This window comes from Pogona vitticeps, chromosome 3 (assembly GCF_051106095.1).
Source record: "Pogona vitticeps strain Pit_001003342236 chromosome 3, PviZW2.1, whole genome shotgun sequence".
In the NCBI taxonomy this organism is placed as follows: domain Eukaryota; kingdom Metazoa; phylum Chordata; class Lepidosauria; order Squamata; family Agamidae; genus Pogona; species Pogona vitticeps.
In genome coordinates this window covers 165,110,160-165,120,589 of record NC_135785.1, presented here as the reverse complement: position 1 = coordinate 165,120,589, position 10,430 = coordinate 165,110,160, and the positions used below count along the sequence as shown (strand labels likewise).

General features: G+C 44.4%; 1 protein-coding gene across 1 annotated transcript in view; it reads left to right on the top strand.

Moving 5' to 3' along the window:
• Positions 1–393: 393 nt before the first annotated feature.
• Positions 394–10,430, top strand: part of NALF1 (NALCN channel auxiliary factor 1) — a 484,400-nt gene continuing 474,363 nt past the window's right edge. Inside the window, exon 1 of the mRNA XM_072994625.2 lies at positions 394–1,466. Within this exon, the coding sequence (XP_072850726.2) occupies positions 744–1,466 (723 nt within the window). The 5' untranslated portion in view covers positions 394–743. The remainder of the gene's footprint in view (positions 1,467–10,430) is intronic.

Genomic DNA, 10,430 nt, shown 5'->3' with positions numbered 1-10,430 from the left:
GGAGCCTCACCAGAAGCTGCAGCAGCAGCAGCAGCAGCGCAGTGGCACCACCACCAGCAGTGCGAGTAGCAGCAGTAACAGCGGCGGCGGCGGCGGCAGCAGCAGCCACAGCCAGAGCAAACCCAGCCGCAGCGAGAGCCACAGCAGCGAAGGCAACGACCGCAAAAGCAAGCCCCACCAAAGCGGCGGCGGCCGCCTCCTCCTGCGCGGCACTCCCGCATCTCTTCAGCGGCGCCGGCAACCTGACGAGCAGCAGCCAGTCAGACGTCAGGGGCTAGTCTCGGGCTAGCAGAGGCGGGAGGTGGGGGGGGCGGCGGCACGGCGAGCGGGGGTCCCCCGACTGGCTGTGCAGGGTGCCGGGGTGGGGGTGGGAGGGGGTGGTCGAGCGCGGCATGAGGCGAAGGGCGGGAAGCGGGGGGCCAGCCTGGTGGGCGCCAAAATGGGGGCCCGCGCTCTGACCATGCCCGGGTGACAGGAAAAGAGAGGGAGGCAGGCAGGCAGGGGACGGCTACCGGCCCGGCCCAGCCCAGCCCAACCGCGCAGGAGCGCCGCCGCCGCCACCACCACCACCACCACCACCCCTGTTAGTCCCGTCGCCGCCGCCGCCACCAGCCCCGTCGTCGCCCTTCGCGGTGGGGGAGCCTGGCGCCCCGCCGCCCAGTGTCCATGCCCGTGGGGCCGTCGAGGCCGGCTGCGGAGCTCCCTTCGCCGTGGAGCCGGCCGGGGCTGCGCGCTCCCGAAATATGAGCAGCCGCCCCACGGGAGGAGCCGGCTCGGGCGTGTGCTTCGGCCCGCGGGAGCCCGACAAGCCCTTCGCTGACTCGGAGCGGGCACAGAAATGGCGCCTGTCGCTGGCCTCGTTGCTCTTCTTCACCGTGCTGCTCTCCGACCACCTGTGGCTCTGCGTTGAGGCCACGCAGGTCTCCGCTGGGCCCCACCGGGAACAGGAGCACGCGGAGCCCGGCATGGAGGACGACGAGGGGGCGGCGGCGGCGGCCCCCAGCCCCAGTAGCAGCAGCAGCAGCAGCCGCAGCAGCCCTGCGGCGGCGGCGGCGGCCACCGGCCAGTGCTTCAGCCTGCTGGGCGACGCGGAGGCTGCCTGTCACCGCCTGCAGCCCGGCGGCAGCGGCGGCAGCTCTTCGGCGGCCCAGGCGGACCTCTACCTTCCTTTTTGTAATTCCTACACGTTGCGCGAGCTTTTCGCTGGGTTTTCCCGCCCGGACACTCTGAACTGCTCTCTGGACCCAGGCGAGGGAGGCGGCGGCGACGACGACGGCAGAGGCGCTGGGGATGGGGATCGGCGCCGCAGGGCAGAGGATTGGCTCCGCACCTGCCGCCGCTGCGTCCTGGCTTACCAGACCTACGACCAGAAAGCCCGGGACCGCTACCGAGAGTTCGAGCTCGTGCTCCAGAAATACCTGCAAGCGGAGGAGTACTCGGTGAAGTCCGGACCGGAGGATTGTAAGGTAGGAGCCCTGCTGGACGTGTGTATGGGTCTGCTGTTGGCTTTTAAACTTCCGGACCAAAACGTGTGCTTGTGTGTGTGTGTGTTTCCCACTCGGATGTCCGGTCGGTCTCTGTGTGGCTGCGTCGGTGACGCTGGGATTGTGTGGACTTGAGCTTTTCCCGGTCTGCGGTCTTCGGTGTCGGAGAGACGCGAGCGGCACTCCTCGCCCCGTCCTTTGGGGCGAGGGCAGAGCGAGCTTTCCCCCCTTTGCCTCATGAATATGCGATAGGCTCCTGCTCCCGCGGGCCCGGCGCTCCTGCCCGGGGAGGGGGGGCCGGAATGCGGCTTGGCAGCGAAGAGCGGCTGGCGGTGCCAGCGAGGAGCCCAGGGCTCAAGACGGCAGGAGATCGCGTGGGCTGGTGGGGCGGGGAGGGCGCTGAGTGGGAGAGCTGGAGACGTGGCGTGGGGGATGTTCTCGCCTGGGTCGCTACATCATCCGAGATCGCAAGTGGCTCCCCGGAACAAGGGGAAGCCGAGCTGTGGCATCCGTGTGGCGCCGCGCTAGGTTGGCTGCACGTTTTGGTCTGGTGGCTTTACGGGAGGAAATCAAATCCGGAGTAGCAGGACCAGGAGTGTTCAAGTAGTGGAGAAGTGTCCTGAACTCCTCCGGGGCAGCTTCTCTTGAGATGTGCTTGTGTATGTGTGTGTTGTCACAGATTCCAGCGCAGATTCGCATCGCCCCCCCCCCCCCATATTTCTAACTGTCCGGAGCGAATGACAGTGGATTTGTTGACCACAAACTTTCAGGACCTCTCTGAAGGACAAGCCTTGTTGGGCACTCAATAGGAAACCTCTGCATGCCGGATTTGATCGTGTTTGTTGGATCGAAGCTCTGTAATTATCTGGGGAGTCCTAGAGATTGTGCTGATTGAGTCACAGAGGAAAGAAACTGGTCCCAGGTGGCTCTTTTTCTCTACACATGCCTCTCTCTCTTTTTTCCTCATTTGGGCTGTGTTCCATCTCTGGATTTGGGATTAGCCCTGTGTGGTTTAGGTGTAAATGGGCTCTGTGATGAAATGAGAAGGAAAAACTCTCTGATGATCACCCTGTTGCCTTTTTCGTGTGCTAATTTCCGTTTCACCAGAGCCACAGTTCCTTGTATGTTACAAAAAGTGTTGTACCTGACAGTGTAAGGCAGATTTGTTTCCAAGGCTGCAATTCTGTGCCTGTTTATATATGGCAGCAAAACCCACCAAGAACATTAGAGTCATTTTAAATATGTTCTGTCTGTTACATTTTGCATAAGAATTGTGAAATGCTCAGAAAGCCAAGGGCCTGGAAAGCCATTTGTTTTTCTCTAAATAGCAAAGAACTTGATTGCAGATGTATTAAGTAATTGCCATTGATTTCAATAGAACTTAATTCAAAGCAAGTATGTTTGGGATAATTAAATATTTTCATGTCAACTGAAATCATTACAGTTTCTTTAGGGCTTCTCACTTCGGTGTGCTCCCCCACTTCATTAATTCATCCAAAGAAAATGCAAGTTTTGAAGCTAACTTATTTCCCCCTATTTGGGCAAATGTATTTGCTTATTATGGAAGCATATCTACAAATTTACAGAACACTATTAAAAAAGCTACCTTGTGTGTGGCATCTTTATATGTAGAGTGGTGAAAAAAGAGGCTGTGGTTTATCTTTGCAACTTCTGAGAAGGGATTTGGAAGTTTGCCTCCATGATGAAATTCATGTTGCTTAATATTAACAGGAACTGCTTTTGCTTTGGGTTAATGTTCTGAATTAATTTGTCAGCAACAGGTGTTTTATTTACTGTACTTTCTTTGTAAGATCCATAAAGAAGATTGATGCTGGGAATCGCTGTCTATGGTGCTGCAGAGGCTTGGTGCTGTCCATGGTACTTGATATTAAGAGTTCTGTAATGTTATACGTAGTGTTTTCAGTGTAATGTGCTTCATCCGTAAGAGCTAATCTAACTTTAAAAAATATAGTAGCTAAACATTTCAAAATGTTTACAATTTGATTAGCATATAGGGAAACAGAAAGTACTGTCTCCTGAATTTGTCCTGAAACATAAATGAAAACTTTTTCTGTTTTTGGAGGTTGAAACATTTACCTTTGTCATGTTTTAAACAGTACTGTTTTGAAATAGATATGATGATTTAGAATTTTAGTACAGAATGAGTTTTTTCCCTGTACATGCATAGAACATTTGTGATAATGTAAGTATATTTTTGTTGGCCTTGTTGACAAATTAAAAAACCTTTTATTTTGCTTCATGTTTAGAGAGCTCTTGCTTAAGCTAGAATTTCTCATTGAAACCATGGTATGTTTCATACAATTATTCAGTATGTTACAAATGACTTTTTATTGTGGATTAAAAGAGGGAGAAATACTGAATTTACTTAGTTGATAGTTGTCTAAACAATAATGCTATTAAAGTTGTGTCCATTCCAGGCAAGAGAGAATTTGTTTGAGTTTGCAATTTGTATCTGATGACAAAAGCAACAATACTTACTGTCCATACTGTTTGTTTTCTAGCACGTCTTTACTTTCTTCCTACCCAAAGAACATCAAAGAATAATTGATGCTTTAGAGAGTATAGCTAAATGTCCTGTCTGAACCTTAAAATATATGCCCAGGATAATATTGGCTATGTTAACTGGCAAAGGTTCTTAATAGCACACAGATTTGCTATTATATCTTGAGGGCATACAGATCTAATTTTCATGTTTCTTTTCCTAATATGCATTTTGAGTGAATTAGTTATCTTTTCTTTATGATAAGCAGCACAAGCAAACTTGTTTATTACTTTTTGCCAAGGCAGTGTTTTTGCAGTCAAGATGTTATAAATTAGAGAGCACAGATCTGATTTTTAAATTGTATAATTTGATTCACAAAGTAGCTGTGCTGAAAGGATTTGGATTTAGCTGTTATACACACTAGACTGGATGTTTTAAAATGAAAACAGCAACACAATATTACAAATGTTTCCATTTGTATTACATGTGGAAAATTCTGAATAGTTCACAATAATAGCATAATTATGTTTATAGCTGTTGATTCAATTTTATACATTGTATTTGTGAGTCTGGTCAAATCTCACAGTAGCCTCTGTGTATGTTTAAATGCATGTGCTTTGGTTGAGTCTGGCCAGCCTTGTATAGTTGTAATTACATTTGGACAATTTAATGTCATACCCTCATGAATACGGGGAAGGTAAAGCATGAGAACAGTTATTTGATAATTGCATTTATAAGTAAATTCAGTTTTTAAAAAATGGCACTGGCTTTGACTTCAAATAGAAGGAGGTCATTATGACAACCAAAGCATTGTGGTATATACAAACATCTTTATTAGTATTTCCATGTTCCTTTGAACAAATGATAGATTTTCCTGTTTGAAAACATGTTTCAGTTTAGTTTGGTTATTGAATATGTATGCTGTTATGTAATAGTTATTAGGATATTAGAAAACATGGACGGCATCTCTGCTGAAGAAAACAGTCCAATGCCCAATTTCCATGAAAAATAAGTGGAAACTAAAACTTCACTCTTGCCTTTGAAGTATGTTTGAGTATACATCCAGTAATTATAGTAATTAGTTTTTATGTTCTACATAGTTGTCTTGAAATAAATCAGGTTTCTGGAAATTGAGAATTAGTCTAATTGATAAAGTTCATGTGAGTGTATGTACCTTAAAATGTTTAGAGAGGCCAGATATTTGAAGAGGGCCACTTGTGATGTAGCGGGTAGACTGATGGGCTAGAATTTAGAAGACTGAGGTTTTACTCTCTGCTTCATTACAAAAGCTCACTAGGGACAGTAATAGTAGATCGCTTCATGAATATCCCACATGCCTTGAAAACTCTGTTAGGTTTGCAATATGCTAGAAGTGACTGGGCGATAGATAACAACAACAAATATTTTAATGCACAAGTGTGAGAATTATTGCATGTTCATTTCAGTTTCCTGCTTTCAAAGTGGACTGTGAAATGGCCATTTTCATGCAATGTAATCTTAGAGATGGATGCATCTTTGATATAATCCTATGTCATGAATCGGAGGCTAGAATCAATTGCCATCTAGATCCCTGTTCCTTCTCTTCCTTCACTGTTGGTCAGAAAAGAGAACTGTAAGTTCAACCTGGAACATCCTCATCATAAGTCACAATTCTCTTGGCTTGAGAAAGTAGATGATGCCAGTGGATAAGTCTGGTGTCATAAGCTAAAAGCATTCAGGATGCTACCCTTTCTTCAACTTAGGCAGCTTGTCACAAATAGAAGCACTAGTACAGGATACAGGAGTTTGGGGCCAGAAGTCTAAAGCCCCACTCTGTAAAAAGAGCAGTACAGTTCGGAAAACAATAGGGCTGGCTTACTGTATTTTGTTGGAAATGCTGTCACACACAGTGTCAGTTCAAAACCATTGAGTCCAGATTATAAAATGAAGTAAGGTAAAGGTTCCCCTTGACATTTAGTCCGGTCCGGCTCTAGGGTGCAGTGCTCATCCCCGTTTCCAAGCCATAGGGCTAGCGTTTGTCCAAAGACAGTTTCTGTGGCCATGTGGCCAGCGCGACTAGACATGGAAAGCCATTACCTTTCCACCGAGGTGGCACCTATTTATCTACTTGCATTTTTTAACATGCTTTCGAACTGCTAGGTTAGCAGGAGCTGGGACAAGCGACAGGAGCTCACTCCGTCACATGGATTCGATCTTACGACTGCTGGTCTTCTGACCTTGCAGCACAGAGGCTTCTGTGGTTTAACCCACAGCGCCACCACATCCCTAAAATGAAGTAGCTGTACCTTTTAATGGAGGCATCAGGTCCTACCCAAATATCAGCCTTCATCCGGATACTGACCTTATCTACCTGTGTAGCTCAGCCTGTTTGTCTCTTTGCTTCCTGGCTAAGGCACTCAATTTGTCTTTGGTGCTGTAGCATGTGACAATAAAGACACCTAGGTTTATGTTCTTATGTTCACATGTTGTTATGGACAAACTATGAAGCTATCCCAATACTTTACATTCTATCTAAAGACAATGGGTAGACTACCAAAAAAGAGTAATAGAAATCTGCTGACAGAGAAGCAGCATTAATCAATCTTATCCATCTGCTATGCTGCTTCACTCACACTTCAGAAAATGATTTTGTCCAGATTGTGTGAAAAAAAAAGATTACGTAAATGTGAATTAAATTCATTGTACATTTTGTTCTGTCAATTTTTTAATCATTCACCTATAGACGCTACAGAAACAAAGGTAGGATACTGTTTTGTTGTTTGGCAAACATACCACTAATTTTCAGTATGCTATACCCAGTATCACAGTATTAATGGCAATATGAATTATTGCCTTCTTCTGTGTGAAATGTCTCCCTTCTCCCTTCCTTATGCACATTTACTAATGTGTGTTGCTTTTTTGCCGAGGGGTCAGCACTGACCTCTATGTGAATGTATGGTCTTACACTGTCAGGCCACTGGTCACTTAAGTCCAGGCTTTTTTTATTTAGACTAGCAGTGGTTTTCCAAGTAAATGTCTCTCCCAGCCTTGCCATATAGCGTATGGGCTATTGACCCTTCAACTTTCAGCCTACAGTACACATACTGTGCTAATAAGTGAAGGTCCCTCTGTGTTGTGGGTCAATTGCACAGAGAAAACTGCTTTTGGAATGGCTAGGAAAAGAACTATTCTGTGTTACTCACTGTGTGTTTACTTCTTAGAGGTAAAATCTTTGGTCACAACTAAATCCAAGTCAGGAATGGACTGAAATAATACTGGATGTGAGGGAGACAAATGTTGAGATGCAGTGCAGTTGAATTGATCCAAATACCTCAGCTTTAAAACCTTGACCCAAACTTAAGATTTCTTGTTGAACGTAGTGAGCAGTGAATCAAATTCTTAGAAAAAATAGCAAAAGCAATAAATAAAATTCTGAAGAACAATAAGAAAATAGGTTCAGAGAGCAAATGTTTTTAAATAAATATGAATAAATAAATAGGTTCAGAGAGCAAATGTTTTTAAAATAAAAATAAGATTTAAAATAAGGAAAATTCAGAGAACATTTTATGCATGCATACTTTGTTTGGGTTGGTTTTGTGATTATATTTGAAGAAGCTTTTTTCATTCATCAACCTGTAATAAGTTAAGTATCAATATCTTTGTTTTCGGTTATAAACACTCAAATCAAAATAGAGTAGGAATACAATATAGGCATATTTAACAATTCATGCAGGGAACAGAGTTATCTAAGCATAATCCTTTGAAACTTAATCTTCTGGAATACCGGGAACTTTGATCATGCTTCTGTGTAGGGATTATTAGCAATGAGAAATATGTTTACCTGGTTCATATTTTAATGCAGATTCAGCTTATTCGTTCTGAACCATTATGCAAACTAAAATGTAACTTCAGTATTTTTCCTTGCCCAAATTTTGCCATGCTGCTGTCTAGTTTTTTTTAAGTTTACCAAATGCGTATGTTAGAGAAATATGCATACAGAAAATGCACATCTCTCTCAAAATAATGTAAAAATGTGTTATCTTACAGAACATTGTTTGCAAGATCTTGTATATTAGACAAAATAACGTGCATGTGGAGAAACCTGATTCTGCTAACTGGCAGGGAACAACAACTCTAGCACTAAGGAAGGCAAGCCCCTGGCCTATGGGTGGTCCTGGTCTTGCTCATGAAGGACCCGATAGGTGGGGAAGTACCTCTTCCCTCACTTCATTAGGATCCTGCTTCACCATGTTCACCTTTCCTAATGATATAAATGTAGTAAATAAAAATACATTAATAAAAATGCACAAGCGGAATTTAGGGTCCAAAGGGAAATGAGATTTTTCCCCCCTTATGAAACAGTTAAGCTCTAATTATAGCAATCCCAATTATTTAAAAAGATAATAAAAATATTTTCTGAATTTAGATTGTATTTGGGGTTCTTTTCAATTCTGCAGGATGCATCCTGATAACAGGAGTTTAAAAATAAAATCATAGTCCAACAGGTAAGAGGAATGTTGAAAAGTCTGAGTGCTGGTTGATACCTCTTTTCAGAAGTGGGTTACTCAGAGCACAGGAACAAGTGGGAGTTCAAATCTATACTTTCCTAATGGCTTGCCTGAAAATCTTACCTCATGTTTTCTCCCCATTTTAAAGAGTGCATTAAAGCAATGTTGTAAAGGATGCAAATAGTGTTGTTCTGCAAAGACACCATGTGCTCCAGAACTCCTTTTGAGAGAGCATAATCTTGAGGCTGATCCTTTTGAGGTCTATGCTTCTCACAGAAGTCACAAATATCTGTTGGCCCCTTGTGTAGTATACTGTAGCTATTTGAATGGCATATTGATATGGCAGTCCAGTTTCTTTGCTGTAAATTGAGTGATCTTTTCTGCCATTCAATCCCATTTTTTTTTTGCCTGTTAGGACAACAGGAGGTAGCCACAGATATTTGCCCATCATATTTGCCCTCTGGGAAGACTTTGAATAGGATGAAACACTTACACAGAAGGGGAAATGTGGCTGCTGGGAAGACTGATTCTTACACTTGTAACAAAACCTCATATATAGCTATGTTCTCAGAATTAGACTGACCGCTCCATGTGACGTCAAAATATGTACAGTGGTGCCTCGCTTGACGAGACTAATCCGTTCCAGCAAAATTGCTGTGGAACGAAATCGTTGTCAAGCGAAAGTAAACATTCCATTGAAATGCATTGAAAACTGGTTCAATGCATACCAATGGGCGAAGTACCTCAGTGTCCAGAGAAGATCCTCCATAGGGCGGCCATTTTCCGGTGCCTATAAAGCGAGCAATCCATGCTAAGACACAGTGGGGAGCCATTTTACACAGCGGGCGGCCATTTTGAAAGCCCAACAATAAGCTGTTTTGATTGTTGTTAAGCAAAAAATCGGTTCCCGAAGCAGGGAACCAATCATCGTGAAGCAATTTTTCGTATTAAAACATCATTTTGCAATCACAAAAGCAATCGCAAAAACTTCATCATTAAGCGATTTCCTCATCTAACGAGGTAATCGTCAAGTGGGGCACCACTGTAGTGGAAAACTAAAATTTACCATATTTTTCTGTCTATAAGATGCTACTTTTTCCTAAAATCATAACATTAAAAATTGAGGGCCATCTTTTAGATGGAAGTAAGCAGAGATATCTGAGGAGAAAACAAAACGGCACATACTGTACCCTGCCTCTGTAAACAGGCTTCAGTCACGAGGCTTAGCTTCCTACAGTCACGAGCCTTATGGAACTGATGTCAGCTGGTCCTGAACAAACCAATTGGTTTGTTTAACAGAGGCTCAAAATATCCGATGTTCTGAGCCTAGAGACTGAATCCTCAGAGCTAAGTTTTCTTAATTTTGGGGTTAGTAAATGGGGGGAGGGCATCTCATAAATGTGGGCGTGTTATAAACGGAAAAATATGGTATGTTCTGGATGTGATGGCAGGACAGTATTTAAAATTTCAGAGTGAGGGTATGTCTCCAAGAACAGGGGTGCTGTGAGTACTGGTCTTGCCACCTCAACACTCTAATGTGAGTTCTGGCCCTCCTTCTGCATGGGCTAGCTGGCCAGGTGGCAAGCATGGTGCAAAGTTACTGATGTGCTGCATTTGTTTTAATGCTGCAGCTGAGCACCCTCAATAGAGCACAACAGTAAATTCTTACTTTTTGTGGGGAGTAAAGCCAACAAGAAGGGAGCAAGAAGTAAGAGGCTCGTCACTTCTGAACTGGCTTGTTGCCCTGGGTAAGCTGTTTGTACTGTAACACAAGCACAGACAAGGGCACTCTGAGCAACATGTTTACTTTGTGTCTTATATTCTACTTTGGTTTCCTTTCCTGTCCCTGTATCACATTGCTGTGCCTTGCGTAGAAGGAGGGGGGGGGTGATGCTTCTGCTTGGCAGCAGGCCACTCATACCTGTTAGGGTAAGAAACAGCATCTCCTCAAGGACG